Source organism: Dromaius novaehollandiae, chromosome 7, assembly GCF_036370855.1.
Source record: "Dromaius novaehollandiae isolate bDroNov1 chromosome 7, bDroNov1.hap1, whole genome shotgun sequence".
NCBI classification, from domain to species: Eukaryota; Metazoa; Chordata; class Aves; order Casuariiformes; family Dromaiidae; genus Dromaius; species Dromaius novaehollandiae.
The window spans coordinates 21,768,735-21,796,577 of NC_088104.1; the positions used below are offsets into that span (position 1 = coordinate 21,768,735).

The 27,843-nt window shown below is 37.9% G+C and overlaps 1 protein-coding gene across 3 annotated transcripts; it reads right to left on the bottom strand.

The window, feature by feature from the left end:
* On the bottom strand, positions 1 to 25,340 carry GALNT3 (polypeptide N-acetylgalactosaminyltransferase 3). Of its 3 annotated transcripts, none has more exons than XM_064514874.1 (11): positions 25,198 to 25,340; positions 16,411 to 17,016; positions 14,040 to 14,212; positions 12,671 to 12,820; positions 12,191 to 12,425; positions 11,266 to 11,383; positions 10,683 to 10,883; positions 9,443 to 9,574; positions 8,439 to 8,540; positions 5,327 to 5,479; positions 1 to 4,791 (listed from the first exon to the last, which is right to left on the bottom strand). In XM_064514874.1, the coding sequence occupies exons 2-11, from the start codon at positions 16,920 to 16,922 to the stop codon at positions 4,669 to 4,671; spliced, it is 1,899 nt and encodes a 632-aa protein (XP_064370944.1). In that variant the 5' UTR covers positions 16,923 to 17,016; positions 25,198 to 25,340; the 3' UTR covers positions 1 to 4,668. The 3 variants fall into 3 exon arrangements, with proteins under 3 accessions (XP_064370944.1, XP_064370945.1, XP_064370946.1); XM_064514875.1 differs by lacking the exon at positions 25,198 to 25,340 and adding an exon at positions 20,110 to 20,128; XM_064514876.1 differs by lacking the exons at positions 1 to 4,791; positions 5,327 to 5,479 and adding an exon at positions 6,423 to 7,708.
* Positions 25,341 to 27,843: the final 2,503 nt, after the last annotated feature.

Below are 27,843 nucleotides of genomic sequence, written 5' to 3' on the forward strand. Positions count from 1 at the left end.
TTCCTTGGATTTTTTTTATTTTTTTTTTTGGTAGAAAGTAGAACCATAAAGGGCACCCACGTGCTAAGAGTTCAAATGACTGGCTCTGGTTCTGACAACCCAGCCACTGACCTCAGGCCTCCTACATCTCAATCTAGTATTTTAATCTTGATTAGATGCATAAGATTACATAAGGGTAATTCACAAAATGTGGAAGATTATTTTTTTAAGGAAGTAGTGACCACAAGTTCTTGCAACTTCTCATATTTCTCAGTTGTAGTAACTCAAATATTTAAAGAAATGCATACAGCAAACCATCAAGTAGATAAAAGTCAGCATCACAATACAGAACGCACTGTATTACTCAAGAGAGTCATGCTGAAAGAGTAAGTTATGCCAAGAAGCACATCTGCTTCTGCCTTCTAACAAAAAACTACAAGGAAGTTTACTTTTCAGTAAAGATTAAAGAGCAATGCTAAAAAAGCATGGAAAAGATGCGTAATGACTAATACTTGAACCCCTTGCAATTTTTTTACTGCTGCTTTACTGCTACATTTTAAAGAAAAATTTTAAGAAGTTTTAGCTGCTAGTCACTGCAAATCTTCCCTGGGGAGTATTGGAGTATTTTGTTAAAGGATCACATATTCCACTTAGATACACTTTTCTAACTTTCTTTAAGTCTCCAATAGAAAGTCCACATCTTTCTAGACATCTGTTCCTATGTTTAAGTGTCCTGAGCATTCAACAGTTACTTTTTAGTTTTGTGAATTGTAGCAAGGAAAGCTTAAGTCTAACATTTTGCACTATGGATGTAGAACACTGTTCCCTTTCTCTCTGCTGCTACTGGTCACAAACTTAAGATTTATATCATTTAATAGAGAGGAGCCTAAAGGATATATATTTTCAGTCCTTCCTCCTAGTTCATCTAAACCTCCAATCATATTTACTGCTCTCATCTTGCTCATCTGAAATTGTCCTATATATATATATATTTTGGAGGCGATACCCAAAATAGGCACAAAACTTCATCTGAGATCTTTGCACAGAAAAGTTACTTAGTATCTTTCACTGTTCATACATCTGCCTCCCTCTTTTATTTTACTCAAAAGCATGGCATTGTTAATATTTTTCAGCTGCACAATAACCCCCAGCTCTTTTCTGCTGTAAACCTCTAGCAGGTAGTAGGAGTCCAAGTAACAGACTTAACTGCTGTTACAGTAAGTGCTGCAAAAATGCAGACTAAAATGTCTGCTCATAACTTAAAGAATAGATAGGAAACACAGAGAAAAGATTAGAATGTTTCATGGTGGTTGAAAAAAGCTTTATGTTGAAGTGTTTTACAGGTTTTGGACTACTCACCTGTGTTATGCCAGAAAAGAAAAAAAAAGCAAAATCTTAAAGGCATTTAGAGATCACAGAATAAACTTTCCCTTCCCACAGCTAGAAGTTGTCACAGAATATTAAAACTAGGCTAACTGCTATACCTGATCTTCCTAGAAAACAGGAGGACAAGTATATATATTTGCTGTACTTGTCATAACATGGTCTTAGATTAACACTTAGATGAAGAAAAAAGACAGAAGTGGTACTCTACAGCACTGAACTCCCCTCCATGCATCAATTCCTATCTCCAAGTGCAAGAGGATCCTTGTTTCCTTGCAATTTAAATTCTATCCACGTTTTGAATGTTATCTCTAAAAAGAAGAAACACTAATGAGCAATAAAGTTCAGATATGTAAATTCCAGTCTGGCAAATTTGTAAGAAAAACATATTGCATGAAAAAATTACACTTTAGCAGTATGAAAAATAATGTAATGCATTCGCTGTATAACATGATCTATCTTCACTGAAGTTTTTTTAAAACGATCAGTTATTCTAAATACCTTGTCTTCTAGAACTGGTTCCCTGAAAGCTCTTGGTTTTCATCTCATAACTGGGGACCAACACAGCATAGCTGCTATCTACGTACTCATCCTCTATTCATTCTTGTTGAACAATTTTCTCATTGACATGCATCCTATTCTTCCTCAAATGCTTCTCCAGTTTGTCAAGAGCATTTGCTGCCCTTCCCACATTGGTTTGATCTGCAAAAGTAATAAGAATACTTTGTATTCCATATTGAATCTATTCACTGAAAGATCTCAGGGCATAGGAGTGATCTTGGTGGAATCCCACCTGATACAGAATTTGAGCTTTACAAGTGTCATTAATAACCTTTTCCAGTACTGCTTTTCAATAACTTGTGTCCACCTTGTAGCAGCTTAGTTTAAGCCATATTGCTTTTACTTACTTCCTAGGATATTCTCACAGGTATCACCAAAAGCCTTAACAGAAGCCAAGACAGGACTTGACTTCTTCTAATCAAAAACATGATTATCAAGCCAGAAAAAGAAGTTAGCTTAAACTAATGATCCTGACAAATTTTTGCTGGACCTTACTTATGCTCTTGTTATCTTGTTACCTTACACCTACTGAAAGGATTTGTTCTTGCTTTTCTTCAGAAGCTGAACTTCTCATTAGTCAGATATTGCAAAATTAACCAAAGACAGGCTCCTGCCCACATTTTGTTTTTAAATTATCATTCATCCATTAACCAAATCCTAAAGGCAAATTACCATTGATCTTTAATGCGATATTACTATAGACCACAGACTACAGTTCATCAGGATAAATCAAACTTGATATTAGTCCCCAACCCTTCATTTTAAGTCTTAACTTTGTATTTGATCATGCAGCCAATTTTGTCTTCACCTTAAAAAAGGTAAGACTTCTTCCTCTATCTTCCTCCTCTTACAAATACAGTACTTAAAGAAAATACTATTTTCCTTATGAGTTGCATCTAACTAGTCTTGATCTCATTGTTCCATTTTCCACTCTTATGCACACCTTTCCTGAGATTTAGATCATTAAAGAGTTTATTATTAAGGAATGCTGGCTGCTCTTACACCTCCTAATTTTTTCCTATTTAAATAGATACCACAGATGTTCAATGCAGTTCCTTTGACAGACTGCCAAATCAAAGTGCCTTTTTACCTTTGACGTTTCCCGTAACTACTTAACAACAACAATGGCACCAATTACGCTAAATCTTCTCTTTGTCTTTATTTTGCCACTTCCCTCCCTCTGTGGAAGTTTGATTCTTATTTCATATTCACATTCCCCCCATATCACAAAATATGCAACTTTGAGGTTTATTTAAATCTCTATAATTCACATCACCCAGTTAAGTCTTCTCCAATCAAACTACAGAATTTTATTATGAAATGGAGTTTACCTTATTAAAGTGCACTTTTTATGTGATCTTAGATGCTTTAAGGGTGGGATGGTGTTTACTCTCACATACATACCCTGAAGTTTTTAAACACTACATCTCTGTTCTGTAAGAGGCCATTTCTTATGCTGAAGAGATACCTTCATTAAAGAAGGTCAGGAAATTGGCACGACTGGTGATTGTAATAGAAGACCAAGTGAAGGATGTTTGTATGTCTTCATGTATTTTACTATATGCACAGTTGTCATATTTTTAAAGTCCCTAATCAAAGGAAGGCTATTTATAAAGCCACAGCTCTACATGCTCTATTAAAATATACTTCTGGATACCTACAAGAATAAAATATTTCACTAAAAGAGTCAGCAGAACAGTTAGGAGGGCAAAGCTTTCACTTTGACTGATAAGCTGTCCTTTGGAAAAGGGAAAACAACAATAAAAAAGACAAGACATAAATGTTTTCATAAGAAATGATGTACAGAAAAAGTTAGAAACCTGTTAGGTAAACATTGCACAAATCACTACAGACCATATAAAGAAAAGTGGTGTTAGTAGATATGTGCAAGTTAAAAGCAACAATTAACAAAATACTTGAAAAATGTGTTAATGTTAAACAGCGTAGGAAATCTGTTACAATATAACTTTGTCATAAAATTCAAAGTTCATGAAATTATAAGAAAAGCTATACAAGAAGTTTTAGCTGAATAAAAGGAGATTAAGATCAGGATGAGTAGATTCTCCATTGAAAGAATCATACATAAATAGTGTATCAAGGAGAAGATACTCTTCCACAACAAAAGGATTGACTTGATAGAAGCTGAGCACAATGTGGCTCATTTGGTTTCAGTATGAAAGTCAAATATTTCTTTTTTTTTTTTCCTCAAGTGAGAGAAGTTTAAAAAATATTAAGAAAGGTACACTGAAGAAAATAAATGGTGAAAAAAATTGAAGTCAAGCAACTGAGCATTTTATATATATATATATATAAAATATATATATATATATATATAATCTTAGTTTTCAGATAGTATACAAGAATTTCTCCTAACTCTACAGAAAAAAAAAATTGCCTTCCTCAGAAGTCCTTATAGTATGTGGAAAAACAATATATATTTGGTCCCCCAGACGACAGGGGACTATGACATCCATAAATCAGTGGTTAAGATAGACTCACGGAAAGGCTGTAAACATTCTTCTTAACTGTGAGGCCTCAAAACATTCTTTGGTATAACAGTCTCCCCTAAGGGATCTCTGATGACACATTTTATATCCAGCTTCAAGTAAGGGGGAAAAGAAACTGCTTAAACACTTTACATTTAAACTTTGCATCACTTAAAAAATGCAGTATACACATATGGTCACAGTTTAGAATGCATCTGTTATTTTAATAAAATGCCTCCTAGTCTATAAATAGCAAATCTTAATTGTTTTGGCCAAAGATCCACTTCTGGAAGAGGTCTGATGGGTTACATGATGCCAGACTTGGATGCTCTCCATTTCCTGTAAGGCACATGTGTAGTGCTGCACTGTACAGTGTTTGATCCTAAAGTGGGTGAGAAAGGAAGAAAAAAGAAAATAAGCATCCAATGAGCATGCTATTTACCCTCCCCCCCCTTTTTTTTTTCCTCGCATGTTTACTGTCATTAAAAAGAGTTGGGCCATACGGGCAGAGCAGAAGAGGGCTAGCAAAAGAATTCTAATAGTACGCAAGTGTGAACTTGTTTTGATAGGAAGAAAAAACATTAAGTATTTTAAAAGATACAAAAAATCTGGACCAACTTCCAGACACACACTGCCCAAACACAGACACACTACAGGATATCAATCGTTTTTGTAAGTGATATTTCCACTTCAGTAAAATAAGGCCATCAGTCCAATTACATTTACAATAGTGAAATCATCAAGTTTCGACCTGGTAACCCAAAAGGTGAAACTATCTACATCTTCTCCCAGAACTGAACTTCCTCCTTTTTGGCTTCAGAGTTTTGTTTTGTTGGGGTTCTCTCTTTTACTGGAAACCAGAATTAACTGACACAAAAGATCACCAAAGATGCCCGTTCACTGCACAGTCTAAATACCTTTCGATGCTCCCATTGCTCTTCTCTGAGAGCAAAGGTTTTCCAGCCTTTGTAGTTACATTCACGAAGCTGCACTGGTCCTTTCGAAGCATGCAGACAAAGCTCCTTCTGAACGTTATGTCGGATTTCATGGTGTGCAGAATATTCAAAATACTATTTAAATAATTTTAAAAGATTAGTAAATAAATACAAACAAGAATATCGAACTAAATTAATCCCTTGAAATTCCAATATACGGAGAAATAGACTTCTTTTGTTATTCAACAATTTGAAACTAAGGAATGATTTCTCTAATATTTAGCAGGTACACTATAAAAAAAGTACAAAAATAAAAGCACTTTTGAATGTTCATACAACCAAATATAGTCAGTAGTACTTTAAAGTAAAACATGAAAAAACACTTGGTGCAAAGGCATTATGAGGCAAGATCTCATTGCTTGCTTCCCCAGGAATCATAACACAAGGAGGCAAAAGGAATAGTGGAGGCAGTTTCATGGATAATTTTAAATTTGTTATTTCTTAACTTCAGAAGTCTTACTCAATTTTTGTTGCAGATTTTGGTTTTTCTTAGAGCAACTGAAAACAAATTTTATCACATAAAACAAAACTGATTCCCATTTGCCAACTTTTACTGCTTGAACTAAGCAACAAATGCTAACAATAGGATGCTGTCATGTTCTGTGTGAGCTAGGCATTAGAAAAGTGTAACACAAGCACATATTTTGCCAGTGAGTTCTACTGTTATTTCCTGACAGCAGACTATTCTTAAGACTCAGGAATCCTAGGCTGTAATTCAGGTCTAAAAAGGGATTCTAGTAGTTACAGACACAGCTGTCCTTTTATACCTCTCGTCCTTCCCTTCTCTTCCTTTTCTCCTTCTTCAAACAGCAGGATTCCTATCACTGTATGTGCTTGGTTCCACACGTCAGCCTTCTTCACCAAATCCTTCCTTCAACTATTAAGTCCAGGTTCAGTTAGCTCCCAGTGGCTTCTACCTACCTGTCCAACTGGTCAGCTTCCCTCTCCTCACTGCCTTGGCATGAATGCAAATAGCACTGAGAAACAGGTATCTTACTCTTAGTTCCTGTGCCCAGCATCATTGCCTGAAACAGATACTGGAAGGAGTGACCTGCTTAGTCACTTAGCTCTTAGCCATAATAATTTACTCTAAAGAGTTAGTCTGCTCTTATTTACCTTTTGAACTCCAAAATTTCTACTAGCCCTGAAAACACGAACTGAAAGCTAGCTTAATGAACCTTAATTTTGATATCAAGATGCCACTGAGATGGATATGATCCCAGCTCTAGAATATCATTTGCTGTGCCAAAAGGGAAAAATGACAGACAACTGCTGTACAAGTCTGAAAATTAGGTTCCCATCTTGAACATACGGACTGAGAAGACAAGTAGCATGGAAAATTTCAGCCTACACTGCTAAAGTTCGGCAAAGAACATAAAACATCTGAAAACAGGATATTGCTATGAAAAGGGTTAGGTAATCAAATATATACAACTCTTGTGCAACACCAGCACAATCTGTATTAAAAGGCTGGCATTTAAAGGGATTCAGACTGTTATTGTATAGCAGGAGAAAAAGCAAAAACCACAAAACCTGAAAACAGAGTAGTACACCCTAAGATAGCTTAGAAATAGATGACAATAGAAGCATAAAACAGATGCATTAATACAATATTCTCAGTACAGTGTTCCTGCATCAGGGACTGTGACAATCTGAAAAGGTTTATATAGTATTAACCCACAAACAGAATCCAAAGAAAAATACAAAACTGTAAGAAATACCAACATAACAGGGTCGCTGTTTTTAATTCATAGAGTTTTCCTGCTCCCCCAGAACTTAATTAGGAAAGCATCAACTGACTTCAGGATAAGGTATCTGACTTATCATAATGCCATTAACTGGATGGCTATTAGGAGTAAAGTTTTTATACAGAGTGGTAACTGCAATAACCATTTTCTAACTAAAATGTTTAAACCTTTAGTAATTAAGGATCTCCAGTTAATAGAATGTATTCCCCAGATACTTCTCTGTTGCTTTAAAGAGTTATGTGTTTCGGGGCAGGGAGGGAGATGCTACTTTACTAATATTACAATAGTGTCTGAAGGATTCACTGTCTGACATCTATTGCAAGTCATACTGTAGAAGAAACAGAAGACCATTGCTTCCTTCAAGAGCTATGTATCAGAGAGAGCTCTTCTTGGACAAATTCAGTCATATTACTCATTTGCATTAGCCAGTATAGGGTAGACCATTTGGACCTCACACTACAAGGCTGCAATCGTGATAGGGAAGGTGGCTCAGGCCTGGCCACTTGGTCTCCCATTGACAGGATTCTCATCAACATCTTCCTTGACAGTGCGAGTCCTGGTGGCAGAGAAAGAAGCAATAGGAGGAAGTATGAGGAAAGGAAGAATCAAGCAGGCAACACTTACAAGAAAGTAGTAAGGGTAGGGTGAAAAGGCTGTGCATAGCAGAAAAGAGAGATCAAGTGAAGAAGTGCAATTGCATTATAGAGGAATTTGCGTATTTTGTCATGCAGAGTTTTTGTCCAGCTGATTCTGTACGCTGCTCTCAGAATAATCGTATTCTGTTGATCCAAGTCCAAAACTGAGGCTTAACTATAAAACTGTGTTCTCAAAAGTCTGTGCCAGCAATTCCATAGCTTAAATATTACTAGTTGTTTCCTGGCATAATGATTGCAATGTAACATACTGTAGGTGGAGATACCAAAGGTGCCTGTAGCATACTTCTGACAGAATATAAATTTCAAGACATAGAATACTTAAAATAATTTTTAAAACCTCTAGGAAACACATACACACACATACTATAAGCATACAGCTATCCCATTGCGTTTCTAACGTCCCACCACAGGAAGTATAAAGTGTGAATTTGTATGCTGAAGATATAACGCTAGAAGATTCCTTGAATAAATACATATAGGAATTAACTCTTAATAAAAAAAATGAAGCGTGAAATATACTAGAAAAATAAATGGTAAAAATGAGTCAGTTTCTCTAAAATAAATGTTAAGCTTTGCGACGGTAAAGTTATAGCTGAACAGATCATAAAAATTAGGTATCAAATATTTTACCTGATTTCCTCCAAGCCCATGACAAGAATACATAATCAGGGGTTTGCCACCATGGTTGTTTTCACCAACATCCAGACAGGTATGGCTACCTATATTTTTTAACTGAAGAAAACACATTATCAGCAAAAATGAAATAAAAACTCAGCGGTGATGAGGAGAATTAAATTGCCTCGCTTGTATATGAAACAATCCTTTCGCTTGACAATAGTTACAACAGTTAAGTCATTTTTACATACTTATGCTCAGATTTAAAAATACAGGTCTCTCAGTTAATCTTTTCTAGCCAAAGCCTAGTAACTGTGTTATGGTTATCTCCAGCCATGCGCTATGAGTTATCAGGTTACTAGTGCATGGTTACTATATTATTCACATTACAATTTGACCAAATAAACATAAAATATTCAAAACTGGAGGAAGGGAAAGTTTTATTTGCAAATACATGCTAAACATTCACATTTACCTGAAATTAAGAAAGAGTTGTTTAATATTTTGTTATTTTTACGACTGCAATACATAAGTTATTTGGTAGAGAAAATACACTGGTGTATACAGCTGCACACAGTTTATTTTTTTAAACACACATTTTCCTCACCACAAATCTAATTCTGAGAAGCAAACAGCTGTCAAAGCACAGGTTTCCTCTTTAACATGAACAAAAATTCCCTCAAACTTCTTACTATTTAAAGCTAAAATTACTCTGACAATTCAGAAAATCTCTCACCACTGGCTTAGTCATTTCATTGTTAGTGATGGGCAGAACACTGCTCATCTTAGCAGGCTGAAATGCTGCTGTTGGTTAGGACAAGGGTTTGCTAAAGTTTCATATCAGCATTGACAGAGTGTCAAAATACTTAAATAACAAGGTATGCAGAAGAGAGTCTTTGTCCAGAGTGAAAGTAAATGCTAGACCAATGGTAATGATGGCTAAAGTAGAACAAAAGATTAGCGAACTTTTTAAATTCTGAAATGCTATAGAAAATAAGTAAAATTAGAAATAAACTTACATATCCAAAAAACAAAGGATTCAGATCTGGCACGTATGCTTCCGGATAAACATTATTTAGATACCACGTAAAATTTTTACATTGCAGACGCTGCCTTAAATCAAGTCTTTCTGAGATGTCTCCAAATGTTTTCTGATGAAGGGAAGGAATAAATGGTAGATGGAAGAGGACTATGTTCAGGTTACTAACACCAATGTTGTGCATATAAATCTATGACATTCTGTATTGATATTCTGTATAGTATTATTAAACAGATTTTAAGCTTCATTTTTTGATTTTTTTTTAAATATACTAAACTACCACCATTAATGCTGCTTTTTTTCCAGTAGCATAACACCACTGACCTCCTGCAAGCAGGACCTCCTTTCAAAGCATGTGCAAGAAATGTACTTTGCCGCGTGGAAGCAGTACAAGCATCCTTAGTCCCAAGAGGGATTTAACACAGCACCGTAAGAGGGGAAACTACACACAGGTAAAGATCATATTGACCACAGCTATAAAGCCAGATGCATACATCTCATCTCACTAAAAATAATGTGCTGAAATAATGAATTGGATTAACCCAATAATCAGCATAATAGTCAGTGTAATGCAGAATCTCCCAAATAAAATGCAGTTATTGTTAGCCATTAAGCAAGCTAATTCTGTTAGTGATATTATTTTTTCTCAAAACTTCATCACATGAAGGGAGAAAAATTGGCTTTTCAAAAAGTGAAGTATAGGTTCCAGCTGGCAGAACACCTAAGTTCCAGAACACACAAAAATAAACAAACCAACCCCTGCCCCCAAATCTGCATTTAGCTTAAGGTTTTAATCAGATAGAAGTAGCATTGATATCATTGAGTAAGCTTTATTTTGCAGTTAAAGAACAACAAAAGCTGCTTTTAAGACAAAAATACTAAGCAGCCTGAGAAAAATGAGTCAGTACATTTCTCACTCAAAAAAAGGAATTTGCATTTTTTGTATTCAGTATTCTTCTAATAGCTCCAATAGCTGTTCAATGGAAACAACCCAGAGTTTTAGAGAATGTATGAAAAACTCTACCAATCAAAAAAACCCCATCATAGCCATCACTCAAACTCCTAAGTGTTTTGGGGCTACAGTGTTAAGCAAAATGAACTCTGCCTGCCTTTTCATTAAAATATCTAGAATTCTTACATACTTTGTCAATAAATAACTTTTGCTCACCAAAACTTTCAACGCAGCAAGCGTGATTTCTAATACCACCACCACCACCTACTTGTTTCACAATTTTTGCTGCCTCTGTATTTCTTCGGTAAAATATTTCTTTATATTCATCCATCCAGACTTCTGCAAGGCGGACTTGATTACGTGTGATCACTTGAGTACCTTTGGGGAAAGTATGGGGGCTCTTGCTGCGAAAGACATGGCCAACAACAGAGCAAGGCATGATCTCCAACTGTCCACCACATTGCCATACCTAATAATAACATTTTTGGTATAAGTGCACTGCAGTTAGAATTAAAGGGGTGGAAAAAATTCAACAATGTTACTGTTTACCTGAAAAACCAAAAACTAGCAAGAATGCGTATCTTAGGAATACCATAAGTGAATTTCCTATTCAGGTACACCCTGGAAACATAAATTCTGGCTATCAAACCTAAAAGCATTTTAGAAAAATCACTTCACTGAGCAAGTTTTTAGTTTATTTCACAGATCATTAGTGATTCATTTCCCATTTTCTATGTCCTAGCAGGCTGATTCAGCAGAGAAGTCAAGATCTAATAATCTGCCCTCAAACATCCTATACAGTGTGAGCATAGAGACTTCAACCTGAGCATTAATTAAATAGCTAAACTTACTCTGAAAGACATTTCTATATTTTCACCTCCCCATATTTCCATTTCTTCATCGTAGCTTCCAATTTGTTCAAAATAGTCCTTTGATATCGAAAAGAGACCTCCAGCAAAAGTAGGTGTTCTGCAAAAAAAGAAATTTACTGAGGAAATCAGGATTCAAACTGCATTAAAGGTATGTTAACTATAGGTTTAAAATCTCTGTATAACTATTCTAGGAAGTTTCAATGAACTTGCTAGTGTTTTACTGCATTGATACATTTTCCTAGCAGGGTTAATATCTCAAGCAATTAAATCTGCCCATATCAAGTCTCACTTGACAGTTTTATCATCATTTATTAAAAACGGATTTAGACAAATGACTTCTGGAATAATAGACAGCATCAGGAGAAATAGCATCTTTTCCCTGTAGAGAGGATATCGAGCAAAGTATTACTCTTCTAGACCAGTAACCAGTCTGAGGCCAAAGCACATACAAGTATCACTGAATGCACCACCATAACTGTCCAGTATTTCAGGGTTCTGAACTTTTATTGCCATCGCTTTAGGAATGATGAATGGGGCGCCAGAATCTGTGGTACCATCTTTGAAAAGAACAACTTATAATCCTCTCCTCTCCAAGAAAAAAAACAGAAATTGCTTATGAACTTCTTTTCAAGGCTTCTTTCTCAAATTTGAAATCACAGTACTGTACATATTTCCTACTTTATATAGGAAAAAAGAAATGCATAGCCTTTAGAAGGCTATGTATATTTTTATGAAAGCTTTAAAATTTACTATCTGCTATTTAAGGAAACTATTATTAAAAAAAACTCAGACATTAAGACTTCTGATCATACTCATCTGAAGAACTAGTTCATTTAAAAACTGCTGTTTATAACAAAAGGCATGAAAACTGAAGCATTTAAAATAGTCTTCAAATTCTGTTTACCTAATTGGGTAAGTTTCATCTTTTCTTCTTTTATTTTCGTGTTTAGGAAGAGACTCCCATCCAAATGACAAACTCCAATCAAAATTTCCTCTGTTATGGCTTTGCCCATAAGGAGACGGTTTACTGAATTCAAAAGTATTGAGATCTATAGAAGCAATATCAGGGCTTACAACAGCAACAGAATTCTCAGCTATTCTTGCCAATAGTGGCTCTAACCATCCATAAAAGCATTCACCTGCAGACAAAGAAAAAATTGGAGCAAGCACTAAATTTTGACTTCACTATATAGTAGCAGACAGACTACTTTAACATGCCCACAAGAAGCAACCATGCGATATCTTTAAATAGCAACGCCAATATACTTTAAATAATATAAAATAGTGGTTGGAGAGATTACACAATATTAATGTTCATAAATATTTGCAATATTAAATCAAAGCAAACAACGTTATAAACCAGACCTGCTGCAGTTACACTTACAGTGAGCATCCAGAAAGGTAAGGGTCTCTCCTGTTGCTACTGATGCTCCCAACAACCGTGCAGTGATTAGACCTTTTCTTTCCTTTTGACGGACTACTTTAACTATTTGAAATTGTTTCACGTATTCATCTAGTTTATCATGCAAGTATTCTAAAATGAGAAATCAATTTTAGGATATTCAGTACATATATGCCACTGCCTAAGCTTTTACTTTCACTTTACTAAACTAACAGGGTAAAAAAGAAGTTCACTCTAATGCAAGCAGTGACCTCTACATCAAAGCAGTAAACAATTCCTGACAGTCAAATGTTATTTTTAGGGGCTGATTTTTGTTTGTTTGGGGGAGAGCAGGCAGGGAAGTGTGCTAAAAATATTCTGTAAAAGGACATTGTCTAGTACATCTGTTCTGCAGTATCACCAGTAAAATACTCAAAATCCATTTTCAGGGCAAATAGATCATGTACCTACTTACTCAAGTTATCTGCAGCACCTGCAACTGCTTTTCCTTAATGACAGCACATTTTAAACACAGTTTCCAAAGGCTATATTTACTTGTGACAGAAACCACACAAAAATCTTTTTAGACATGCAAAATTTGAAAAACAATCCCACATTCCACTTTAAACATCCTGCATCCTCCCATCCCTTAGTTTTTAACTGTACTGAATACACGTCACATCTGTGTGTCAATATACTAAAAATAGATTTAAAAGTAAGTGTGAGTACAGTAATCAGTATGTACACACAGATGTGTTCATCTGAAGTTAAGCATACAAAGTTTTCTGAACTTTCATTTGTGATCACTCTCTGTATACATTAAATTATTTTTGGCAGTCAGATGGAGTATCAAAGATTATTTTTATATTAAATAATTTTACATTCTAGGAAAGAAGCTGCCCTTCATATTAAGGAAATTCATTTGCATAAAGGTAATCGATATGATAAAATCTTTGAAAACTGTTATAAGCATTGATTGATTTATCCTTGGATACTTTGTTCCATAAACTGTAATTAGTTTTAAACATACATTAGTGTTACTTGTCATGCTACCATTTATGCAGTTTAAGTAGCATTAGACAACTTAGAAAATTAGGTTATAACTGGAATCACAAGAACCGGGGTTTAAAAACCTGTTAGCAGACAAGAATTTCATATTTGACCACCCTTACGAAGACAAGATGAGGGGGTGACTATTTTTTATTTTACAGAAAAAGAAAGGAACAAAAGCACTTCAAATACTGTTACACATCTCAATGGTGTTAAAGAGCACCTTGTTTAATCAATTGTTTAATAAATTCTGTATAGAAACTTAACATGCATTAAATCAAAAAAACACATTCCAAAGCAAAATAGAAAGACTTTTCCTTACCATCAACACTGGCATCATCCACCAAAATAATCTCCTTTAGCAGTATGGCAGGAGACGTATACATCACACTGTGAACAGTTCTGAGCAGGGTGGACCATGCTTCATTATGAAAAACTATTATAATACTTGTGGTTGGCAATGGTGGGCAACGCTTAAACTTTTGTTCAATACATCTACAGATTAAAAAGTGTCAGATGTTACAAAACATACACTAAGTTTTGACTCAAACTCTTAAAAAACCCTTCTCTTTCTAATGCAAAGTTTAAAGAACGGAAATTAAATGGTTAAACTAAATTTCTAGCCAAATTTTAGAGCACAAAAGCCAGCATTAACTGGAGAAGCTGTAAAAAATATTTTTAAAAATCTGATGAATAAAAACTCTACTTGAACAATTAGCTCAGTCCTGCTTTTGTCCTCGCAAACATTTGAATACATTTGATATAGCACCCAAGTCTTCTCCGGACAAAACTATATGACTTCTGTTGAGTCCAACAGACATTGAGCTGCAAAGTTGAGACACCGTTACTGTTGAAAAGTGCAATCCAAAAATAAGATGACAAATATCTACCAGAAGATACAGGTATAAAATTCTGGATGGGTAGCTAACATATAGAACTAATACAGAATAAATTTTGAGGAGTGAAAGAGTTTCCAAACTTTCCATACTGGAGACTATGAAAATGTTATCTCCAGAGGAAGTTGTACTTAAGCATTCCTGTTCTCAAGAGGTGCAATGCCAATGTTGGTAATAATACCAATGTATTACTATCTAGACACTTGAGATATTTAGAACAGAAAAATGCGGAGCATTTCTGCGGTAGCACAATTCCACACTTGGAGAATTTTGTGCCTCTTGAAGACTGTCTGTCCAGAATCTTCCAAGCTTTTCAAGCAAGGAAAGATGGTTTCTACTCACAGCTTGTATGACACTGAGCATATCTGGCCATTAATGCTAATCATCTCCCACTGTCTACAAGAATATAGGTAAGAGTCCTCACATGAAGGGAAGCATTCAGCCTTTAACACCTAAATCAGATTTGTTTCTAAAAATCTGCAACTCTTTTGATTAAATCTTATCTAATTTTTAAATGATAAATATCTGTTCCTCATATTCAAGTTTTTCAAGATTTCTAGAGACAAGATAATATATTTTTGTCAATAAAGGTAACAATTTTATACATGAAATACTCAAATCAGTTAAGCATAGGATATTAGAGGGTCATCAGATGGTAACTTCCATCCATTATTACTTGGACATAGATTTAAAACTCATAAAGATGAAAGAAAATCCCCATTAATTATTATAACCTCTGCAAACATCATTTAAATAGAAGATTGCATTTTGGAGGTTTCTTTAAAGAAATATTTAGTTCTCCAAAATGTCTGTGAAGCCTGTAAAGCATGTATAGAATCATGTGCTTTGCAGAGTTTGAAAGGAAAGAGAGAATAAATCTGATTCAGCACTTCAAAATTTTGCAGGAATACCATATAATGCTTAGGGAATTATATCTCATTTAGAGGCAATGATTTTAAACTTAGTTTTTCAAGGTCAATGTATTCTAAACAGAGCTTTAAACCCAATTCCAAGTCTAGATCAACAAGACAACACTTCTGCATGTCATAAGCGACACACTAAGTGTTATTGCCTGTCAGCTCTAGAGACTGGAACACTCATCAAGCCAAGTATCACAGCCACAGCCAAAGCTCTCACAAAATACACAAGCCAAATCTCATCAGTTACCCTCTACCAAAGGGTACTGTGAGCTGCACCACATATAATGTGATACTCTTACTATCAGCAGCAGTTCAGGAAGATTAGTCACTTCTGATGCTGACAGCTAAAAACATTCTGACACTAACAGAGATTGCTCGAAACCAAAACCAATCCCACCCGCCAAGTCCTATAGGTTTCATTAGCAAAATCACTTCGGACTATAAGGTTGCAGAGATGTTCCACCATCTTGCTCACCAATTTACAACTCCTGGTTTATTAAATTATGCTAGTAGTTTTTTATTAATATGTAATACTAAAAAAGGAAAAAAATCTCTAAAATGTAAAAATATCAAACACATTGTTCATTTTCTTTAAGTAAAATTTAACAAGACCTCAGAAAATCACTGAGAAAATTTAGCTTAAAGGCAAAGCCAGAAAACCTTATTTAATTATCTCTGCTTTGAATTCAACAACCATGAAATAAGTGAGCCTTTCTAGACATTCTTGGCTTTGGCACTGTGGATCAGTCAATCATTATGTATAGTTAAGAGGCTTCCTTTCTTAAACTATCGCCTAATGCTGAATCCAATCACTTTGCACAGACTAGGCATTTCTGACAAGTTTTTCAACTCTCAGCACATACAGATTTCAACATACTCAGGAGGTCGAGTGTCTGGTCCAAGATCTCGGTGCAGAGAAATCCGGTCACTCGCAAATGCATTAAAACAGTGTTTTTCTTCTCCATGCTCTTTTTCTTTCTGCTCTTCTGAACTTAAGTTGATGGTTTTAAATGCTTTACCAGAAGCTCCAGGAGCATTAGGATCCTGAAGGGGTCGATCCAGAAAGGGTTTTAGTTCCACGGATGTATAGTGTCCCGGCAAACAGCGCCTCTCTCCAGGAACCTTAGTTTGCCTAACAGGTGCTTTTATCTGCATTTTCGGTTTTGCACCTTTGATATTGTTCACTGCATTTAACACGAGACCTAATACGTGACTTTTCTTTCCCACAACTGGCTCAATCCCTGCTTCATCTTTAGAATCCTCAATGCCAACTTCTCTTTGTAATAAAAGCAAAAATACCAGAAAGACAAGAACAATAATGCTAAATTTCCAGAGTTTCCAGTGAAAAAATAATTTCTTGAATAGTTTAAGTATTTTTTTCAAAGCCATGCTAGTTTTAGAAGTTTATCACAAGAAAAAAAGTTTCTGTGAATGATGTTCTTTAATGCTGACGAGGTCACAAAATTTCTTGAAATTGTAACACCTGTATATTGAAATAAAGAAGTCTTAATTTAGACATCTAATATACACAGCAATGTAAAACCAAAAGTAGAAAATATCTAGGAATTAATTTACAAGTCCCAACGGTCAAACATCGTATCTTTATCATTTAAATCTAGGTCAAACTGATCTGCAAGATACCCAAGATGCATGTTCCCCCATTTTTTCTAAACACTTCAAATAGAAGAACCAGAAAGCAAGCATACCAACAAGAATAAAATAAAAAAGTTTCTAGGCAAAGTTATTAATTTTCTTGCAAATCTTGAAAACTAAGTTTTTTTTTAAATTAGAGAAGAGTGTTGTTCTAGGTCTTCCAGAAGCAGGGAATTTTAGTTCAACAATGAAAGAGCAGGAAACCAGATGGGATCAATATGGTAGGTTCTGTGTGTAAAGATCCACATCAGACATGAACTGTAAAGGACAAGAAAGACCTCTCAAATCAATCCACTGAATCTTACTTCATCAATTTTGAAATTTCCAATAATTTTAAAAATATTTCTATTTCAAGATCAAACTTAATCAAATTTCTGAGTGGGAAATTTTTAGACTCATTTATATTCTGGGATACATGTTCAATGCAGACTTCATACAGGTAATTTGGAGTATGTTAATTTAGTTTGAGCAACTAGTAGCTATTTCCTACTTTTTTTTATTCACTTGTACTGCATTCTCTGGCATGTGCTGCTGCAACTCACCAAGAGAGCACGTCAAAGAGCTGTCATTCAGGAACTGTGACACTAATTTTTTCACAGACAAGCAAAAACTCAGTGGCTTTGAAAGACAGGGAACTGTGAAAAACATCTGAGGACTACCAGCATCCAAGTGATTTGAATTAAGTTCTCACCACAAAATTGGCAGTTTATGAGACGTGGAAAAAATGGCAGCCAGCCTGAATTTAAAGCAGCAATTTATTTTTGTATAAGTTGCATGTATGTGAACTGAGAAAAGAAGTGAGCAGCATCCAGGTAAAAGCCATACTTAATTCCCACTTGCTAACTACTGACTGTACAGAATTGCAGGAAGCCACTTCTCTATTTCATCCTTTAAAATAGATACAGACTCCTCATTTGTTAATTAGGATAACATACAAAAAGATATACAAGTCATAGAAAAAAGAAAAAACTCGCTTCCTTTCCTTCAAGAATTTGTGAGATAAGCTAAGCATCAGGACTTGTTCATATGATACTTTATTTCAAAGCTTATGCCAGCTTTTTAATAGAATCATATATTCAAATCACAGTAGTTTTACCATAGACCTACTGGTCTAAGGAGGAAGGGGGAGGAACTATCTCTAAACTCATTACAGCACAGCCATAAGATACTAAAAGTTATCAAAAATACTCTTCACAAGGCTCACAAGATTTCCAAGAAAATCCATTAAAAAAACCCCAAGCAACTTCAGTCTCACACATTATTTTGCCACACTTTAGTGCTGAAGGCTTTGCACTACAATATTGATGCCTGTGTATAGCACAACTGAGAATAGAAACGACTTTTTTCCTGGGGAAAGGACTGTAATCAACTTATGAAACTGCCAGATGAAAAACTGCCTTGCTTTACTGCACTGTAAAACATTAAGAATATGTACAAGTTCAGCATCCACCAAGGAGACTGTAACTTAGAAAACCATTATTGCCAGGTTTGCAAGGGTTCAGCTGTCTACAGTCTCTGCAACCTGTTTACCATGAATGTTTTCTGTAGCACCATAAAAAACACATTATTATTTATCTGTGCACATGCGCATGATATTTGTAAATCTTAAATCTTAGGAACTGATAAGCAATGTAGAATCTTCCTCAAATTTAAAAAGAAACATCTTTTTCATACTTGAGGCATTTAGTATCACAAGAGACATCTGGGAATTTCTTTATCTCACCAAGCAGTCATGAGGCATATTCAATCAGACAAACATCTGGCTAGAGGAAGCGGGGGGCAGCGGGGTTGTTTCCAAACATCATTGCCCTCAAATTTCTTTTGTATTACTAAACAAGCAACAATCCTCTCCAACCTCCTCCTCTTGCTCTTGGAAAAGGGATGCTAACGTTTGTTCATGACAAGGGAACAGTCAAGTTTTAATAAACCTTATGGTATGAGACATATCATGAATACAGATGTTAAAGTTCATTCCAGACAAGAATTAATACTGACTGTTAGACACTGAAGTTATCCTTCTGTTTGAGAACTTTATCAGCACTTGAGTCAAATACTGAAGACTGACTCTTTTTGAGTTAGTGAGCTTGCGGAGAGCTCTGTCTTGCTAGAGAGAGAATTAAGTCTCAGTTGTCAGATTTCCATTGCCCATCTAACTTTTCAATGCAGCAATATTTACTTACACTAAGCTCACTGCCTCATTAGACTTTTTTTTTCAATTTTATGTATATTACATGAAATTTGGCTTCATGTTTCCAGTAACAAAAAAGAAAAATGAACTAGATGACACCAAAGATTTCTTCTATAGATTTTCACACATACTTCAGATAAATAAAATCTTTTGAAGCTGATGGCTTTGATGGTTACACACCGACCTATTTTTAACAAAACATTTAAAGTACATTTGTACATTTTACCAAAAATGTGAAAAAACTAAATTAGTGCTAGGGTTAATTTAGTGTTAATTAGTGCTAGTTTTATTTGGGAATATTTCTTGCACAAATTGAGCATATACAAATCCTTAGGACACTCATAACTAGTACAACATAATATTCAAGATACCTGTAAACCAAAATAACCAAAACCTAAAATCTATCCAGGATATTTCTTACACTTCCAGTGTGTTACATGTGTCTGTCTTCAGACAAATTGTTCAAGGCTGTAATAAGCAGACTTAACGAGCAACCAAGAATGTAGGCAAATCATGCAGCATTTTATTTCCTTCATAACTATGTTCGCTTTTATATGCATGCACTTTGACTTCCCTCTGACACCACATCTCCTTGTATTGGAGACATCTGTCCCAGCTGCTCAGGACCAACTGCAGCAGGCTGCCATAATGCACAGGTGAAATGTGTCTATCCCAGGAAAGGAACAGACAACTCACTTTAGTGGGTTGTGCAGGCAGAGCAACACAACAACTTACCCTTTCAATGTGGCTTCACAGCATTCCAGTAGCATACATGGCAGCATGCTACAAACAGAAATAAAAACAAGTGATGCCTCATAGGGTGAGGAAGAAAGGGATAGCCTTGGGATAGCACATATAGCAGAAGTGAAGAGGACAAGCATGGGCTTGTTTGCCATGAAGCTTGGGCTTGTTTGCCATGAACATGAAGCAAACTCTTCAATACAGACAAACCCTGAATGTAATTTTATTGACAAAATATTTTATAGGTATGCTGCTTACAAGTAAGAGGAGAGCTATTTGTCTTACAAAATAATGTCAGTTTCCAGAACAGAGACTACATTGTCAAAAGAACTTCTGTCAAGGAAGCTGCATCTTCCTTAGGGATTTTGCCAGGATAATTTTGCAGTCAGAAGTGCAATCTTTATTCCACACAAACTCCTCACACATTTTTATGGCATAGCAACGTCAGTAAGCACAGACCAAGGTACTGTTCCATCGTCCAGGACATGCTCAAGAAATATGTGGCATGATTAAATTCCCCGAGGTTACTGTTTAGTTAAGTATTTCATCTTCTATTCAATTAGTGTTATTTTCACTGATAGTATTCTTTCTATAGGACTTTGAAATAATTAGCCCTGAACATGAGAAGTTTGATTCTAGGGGAAATTTTTTAGAAGAAAATAACCAAAAAACTAATATGCACTATAAAAGTCTTCCAAAATGTGCCGAAAAGCAGATGCCACACCACTACTATACCATATCACACGGGCAGTGTGTGAATTCAATACCCACTGTATGTTACATTTTGCCACCCACTAACTCTGATGTAAACCAGAGTTTTTTGCAGACAGTCTGACAAGAAAGCCTCACTCCGGTAGCCAACACACAGACAACTTTGACTTTTTGTTAGTTAGCTTGAACGGCACTGTAGACACTCTTTCTTTTTTTTTTAATTAAAAATTTCAAAATAACCCAAATCAGTGGTAGATCTTAGGTTACAGGGTTTTTTTCCCCCCAGCTTCTCTATCTTCAGCCTTTAATTTACGTAATGATGCTACCCTTTAATCAGCAGAAATTCTTTTAGACCGTCCTCGTAAGGAGAAATTTCTTGGTGTTATTGTTAACAATACTGTATTTGACCTTATTTTTTAATAAAAAACCAACAAAAATCTATCTTTATTTTATCTGCGTGTTAAAGAAGTTTCTAATGTTACTTGAAAATGTTCCCTATGGAACAAAAAATACTTAAGAAATAAATAATGACTTTAGCCTTAAGAATGACTCTAATTACAGCTATTGAACTATCCAATTTAGCTTCATCCTTAATTTAATTTCTTCTGTAACTCCTGCATCAGTTTGATTAAAAAGCTTGTCTATCTTTTCTCATTAGCTTAGTATACAATGCCTTTATCAAGACCTTAATGCTCCCCTTAACATGTACGGGAACAGAAACACTGAACAAATTCTTGACAACAAGGAGCTCATACTGATGATCAGCTGTTCTCACCAGATTAACACAAGCCAGCCAAAGATTAGGTACAGGGAATACTTCACCAATAAGAAATCCTACTTTCACCATTGCTGTTTCTGAAGGTTATCTAAAATGCTAGACAGTGCTTTCTGCCTCCTTTATGAATACCAGTGTAGGTGTTATTAATATATTAACTACTGAAGTTATAATTTAGGAAAGTGATATTCTCTTCTTCTGCCACCATGAAAAGTGAGATTTTTCTACCAGCAAAAAGTCACTGAACAAAACTAATTGTGTTCACTTCCCAGAACATCCACCCACAATACGAGCTCTTGTGACAAATTAAGAAATGTCAAATTCGGAGTGAACTTTGCCTTCGGGTCTAGGTGATCATGGAACAGCAAGGCAATCCACACAATCAAGAACATTCTTTGAAACTTGAGGGGAAAAAGTAAAAAACAGAGCGGCCTAAGATTTCCAAACAACGCTACTGTTTAGGAGAATATTAGCATTTGGCTTAAAGAAAGGAACAAGTTACAAAACGAAGCATGAAGAAGTTACAGATCAAGGCTTCATGTAAAAATAAACAGAATCAGTCTGCCAGTTCCTATCTCTTCACTCACAAGAGAAGATACCACGTCTGTCTGCCCCACCGAGAATTCCCACTGAACACACCCCTGGCCAGGGCACACAAGCCTCAAGGAAACGCAGATCCACAGACCTGCGATGCTGCTCCTCTAGGGACGTTCCTTGAAGCTCGGCCAGTGGAAATTTAGTTCTGCTCCTGAAAAGAGGAAGCTACAAGAGGAATACTGACTGCATTCAGTTCCTGAGCTGTAGTTTTAGAAACTCGAAGGGCATGGACTATTCCAGCAAAGACTGGAAGGAATCTGCCCCAGTGATCATTATGGAAAAATCAGCAGAAATAACCGGCTGATAATACCCTGGGTTGAAGAAATTCAAATCAGCAGCAGCAGTCAGGAATGCCTAGCTGTATTCCAATTTTGTAAACTACCTTCTTCTGCAATTTACTTGAGAGTAAAAAAAAACAAGCAAACAAAAGCACCCCTCCCCCCACCAATACCCTCTTCTACATCTTCTAATGGAAGTGTTTCCAAAAACTCTTTCCAAATAAGCATTGCTACTATTTCTCTACAGCTAAGCACTGTACGGGATGGGCAGAGACTGAAAGAAAGCTCCTCATGACAAAAAATTAGTATATTAAAGTAAACAGTAACTGTATAACAACAGTAAGATTTATTGCTTATTTTTACAGTCTTGGAACTATGAACTTGCATCAAAATTGAGTTAAATTTAAATATCACACAACACTGCAGCTTCCTATTTTCTTGACCAGTTTGGTTTAGGCCTCTGATAAAATAATTTTAGACTGTCCCTAAAAGTGCCAGGATAACAGGTGCCATATCAGCTGTAGAGTGCTGTTTTAACTTAAGATGGATTAGTGGCTGATTTTTATTTAAGCACCACAAAATAATCCCTGGATAACATCAAAGGGAACTTTTTGTTTTCCTGTCTGTTCCCCAGGACCTAAATTAATCTTGCCAGAACCTCCCAAAGGCATCTCTTCTCCTCTCCACACTCAATTTGTTCTTTTCCAGCTACATATTGCTGCTAGCAATCTTACCTAACACACAATGAGTAGTCACTTAACTATAAAATTTCATTACTAAGTAACTAAGTAGTTCTGTCAACATGATTTCTCTGTGTAGAGAACACAGAGAAGCAGAGAAGCAGAACTCGCACCTGTGACATGGTATCAGCAAAACTTCAGACGGTTGTGATCTACACCGAAGGCTAGCGCACTTCGGCAAGAAAATAAAAATGTGTTTTACACAAGTGGACAAAATACAGCACTTCATAGTATAAAATCTTGAGGCGCTTTCACACCTTCTAGAAGATGAGCACAGGAACAAGCGGATTACAAGGACAAACATCAGTGCTGGCAGGCACCTGATCGGCAATCCAGGTTACAAACGTGACTCTCTAACTTGCTTTTGAAGAAAGGCGAAGCCCTGCGCTAGATGTCAGCTCCCAGGACTGACAGACCAAGGAACACCTTCGCGCAAAGCACAAAGTAATGTCGCTAAGCAAAGTGGGCTGCCACTAAAACAGCAGACTTTCAGAAAGGACAGTTATATCCTGTGTCTGTTTCAACAGCCGTCAAGAGATCCAGGCTGCTGCTGGTATTGCCCCCAAAGAAGGGGGCAAACTTAAATGGTGACAGCAACTACAAGAGGGAAAGCTGTTCATCTGCCCCTCCACCCAGTGCACTAAAAATACTGAGTCTGGCTCTCTGCAACTATCTTAATTCTCATTTTGCTATCTTACTGAGAAGCCTTGAGAAGACAGTAGCACATGCCAAGTTGACCAGGCCACTGGGCAAACCCTAAGCTAAAAAAGAGAAACCACAAGCCATAAATTGGCTGTTCTGTTGGGCTGAGTCTTTAGCTCTGGCTCTAGGCTCAGTAGCATTGCAAGTATGGCTTTACTCCAGACTGAATAGATCGCTTACAATTTTTCAACAAAAGATGCTATTTTGTAAGAGAAGACTAACATGTAAAACACTACTGAGATGAACACTTGAAATTCATGTTTCCAATAAGATATTTTCTATTTAATCAATATCAATGTTTATTAATAAATTTTTTTTAATAAACATATTTTGCACAAAGCTAAAAATAAATCCCATGACACTAATGTTATCTGTGTTACAATCCACTTTTAGACTCGGTTCTCCGGAGCCAAGAAAATACTTGGTAAGTACTGTCACCTGCTGTGCAGAAATAAGACTAACAAACTGCCAGGAAAGAGACAATCTAGTAATTTAAAAACACTTAAATAACGTGGGATGAAGGATGCCAAAGGAAGGTGGCAGAACAACGCAATGGAAGTGCCACCCCGCCGTTATCAACGCGGTACCACGGACACATATTTGGAGGCGATGGGTACGTGGCGAAGGACACCTCCCTCGGTCAACACCGGCTTTGGACGCCGCATCCGGCCCGCGGCCCGCGTTTCCCGCAGACCTGTTTGCTCAGCTGGCGGGCGGCAGCACCCTGCCCGGTGCCGCCCGAGCTCCCCGCGCCCCTTCGCGCTCCCCCCGGGGGGGTGGCGGAGCTGGGCTGCCCCCAGCCCCCTGGAAGACGCTCGGGTCTGGCCCAAGGGGGCGGTGCGAAGGGAGTGGGGGGGGGGGTGTGCGGGGGGTGTGAGGAGAGAGGAGGCGGTGGGGTGGGGGGGACGAGGAGGGGGGTGCTAGGGAAGCGGTGAGAGGGGGGCGAAGGGGCGTGTGGAGGGGGATACGTGGGGGGTGCGGAGGGGCGAAGGGGAGCGTTTGGGGCTGCGTGTGGGGAGGGGCCGGGGCTCCCGCGGGCCGGCGCCGCCCCCCCCGACCTCTCCCTCCCGCCGCGCCCCCCGCAGCGCCGCGCGCGCCGGGCCGTTGGCGGGCCGCGCCGGGGCCCGAGGGGAAAGGGGGGGCGGGGCGGGGGCCGCGCGCCGGCTCCGCTGCGCGGCGGGACGGGGCCCCCCGCGGGGAGCGGCGCTGCCCGCGGCGCAGGGGGCCGCGCCGGGGTCTCCTGTGGGCACCGGGCTTCCCCGCGCCCCGCGGCGCTCACCTCGGTCCGGCAGCAGGAAAGGCGAGAGCGCAGCCCGCAGCGCGGCTGCAGGCGACGGCCGAGCCTGGCGCCCTCCGCCGCCTCCGCCCCGGCCGGGAGGCCGCCCACGGCGCGGGGAGGCTGCAGCCAGGCCGGTCCGACGGCTTCCGCTCGGCGGCGGCCAGGTGCGCGCGGGCGGCGGGCGCTGCGCTGCGCCTGCGCACGGCGCCGCCCTCACCTGCCAGGTGCGCGGCGGCTGCGAGCCCCGCCCGGGCCCCGAGCGCGGCGCGGGGCAGCGCCCGCCCGGCCGCATCGCCGCCCCGCAGCCGGCCCAGCGGCGGGGAAGGCACGTCCGTGCCGGCGCTCTGGCCCCGCGCGAAAGCGTAATTTTCAGACAATTACATAATGCGCACGGCGGGAGCAGCGAGGCGTGATGTGGGATCGCAGCTCGGGGTTGCTTTTCAAGCAGCCCGGCAGGGCGCTGCGGTTTTCCTTCAGCCCCGACGCGTGCTGTCACGCGGGACGGCGCTGACCGAGCGCTCCCAGCACCCGTTGCCGGGAAACGCAGCACCAAACCCCTCCGAGGTGAGAACAGGCTGAGGGAAGGATATCACACTGGGCTCCCTTCCTTTACCCTGCACACTTTCCCAGAGGCAGAGACATAAAATCACTTCTCTATAAAAGCAGCGTTGGACGGTTTTTTCGTTCCACAGCGAAGTTCTCTTAAGATAGTGCACTCTCTCCCCTTCTTCCTACCCTCAAATAAAAGTCGGGCCTTTCCCCGTTGATTTCTTTAAGCTTGCTGAACTGCAGGTAGCTCAGCTTGCTGAGCAAAGTTGGCAGCAGTTATATTGACTCAACAAAATTTTTATTACTAAATTTTATGAGGGAATTCTTTCCCAGGAGGTATTTTATCCATCAAGATTTAGAGCAGCATTTAATCACAGTTAGCATATACTGTTATTTCTAGCATATACTGTTATTTCTACCATGTCAAAATCCTTCTTTTTGCCTTTCAACGTTGAGGCATCTCAGTTATACAATTAAGTTGAATGTGTCATGAAATTCAAGTACAGCAAACTTCTAGCAGGAAGACAGTTTAAAAAAGGGGCCTTTTCAAATAAAGTTTACATTAACAGATGTATTTACTCCTTTAAAAAAAAAAAACAGTACTTTGAAGGAAGATGTAGATCATTCAGGCTGCTGCTGTTTTAGCAAGTGCCATGTCATATAATTACCAAACCAGCATGATATTTGAAGTAACAATAGTCCAATTGTAAGCAACTTAAAGCAGGTCAATGTTTTTTAAAAAAAAAAAAAAAAAAAAAAGCAAGAAAAAAAAAAAAAGCTATGATTTCACTGCAAGATGAACCACGAGGTAAAACCAGAGAGTGAATGAAGCCAAAAACTGAAGCCACAGTTGTAAGAGCAGAAAGTGATAAAGCAGTGATGTTGCTTTAAGTAGCAACAAGCAGATCAAGTACTTGCTAGTGGAACAATTCCTTATTTTTTTTTTTTTAATCTTTCTATAGGAAACACTCCAGACAATGAGATCCTTGCCATCAACATCTTAAGAGCCAGGATTCAACCCCAGATGTCATGACTACACTGTAATTTGGTCACCCAAACGCTTTCAAAGACAGCTCTTTCAGAAGTATTTCAGCAAGCTCCCCCACAGTACAGATTGTCTCATTTCAAAAAGATTCCTTGTTTGTAAAGCTACTCACTCATATAACAGCTCACAAAATTAAGGTTTAGGCTCCTAATCCAGAGTTGTTTGAATTACGAGCCTTTTTAAAATTGTTGTAGCCATACGAGAGATGCCTCAGGAGATGGTCAAACCTAGTCCAAAAAGTATGAACACTATAAACTACTTTTCCTGCTTTATTTTTCTATAGGATTCTTACTAATATGTTACCTAATGATGCTTTCTAGGCCATTTTTCTAATATTTGTACAAATTAGAAAGAAACAGTGGAGAATTAAGACAAAAGTATTATTTAGTGTTAATATTACCAGAAATCTTTATATACCCTCTAAAAGATATTCCAGGCATTCTGTACCTGCAGGGGGGAAGGGGAAAGAGAGGGGAGGAAGAGACACCTATGGCTTATGTTGCTATAGTTATGAGATGCTTGAATTTCCAGTTTCAGTGAATGAATCAATAGAAAACACAGCTTCACTCTCCTCTTTTATTCACCAAAGGCAAAACTGGAAGATGGGTTGCTAAGCAACAACATAAAGACTGCAACTCTTTGAAATTAGCCTTACTGACTCCTCTCAGTCCCAGGAGTCTCTCCCATTCAAAACCATTTATTAAGAAGGTGCCCCCTCCTCCCCCAAAAAAACAACAAAAAAAACCCCCCACTACGAGACTAAAGACATCCGTTTTGATATAGGAAATTAAAAGCAAAAAATGGAAAACAGAAGTTAACACTATCAATTAACTTGATAAAACAGAAAGCAAACAAAGCCATTCCTTCTGCAGAGGAAGTAAAAAAGATATAGCAAGGACAGAAACTTAGACTGGCTTATAGAAACCAGAAGGGAAATGGAAAAGCCATCTATTTCTTCTCAGAATACTATATTAAAGCAAGATTTTCTCCAAAGGAGTATTTATAGCCACAGATTCTTTTTTTAATTGAAATCCAAAGATATGCCTCAATTG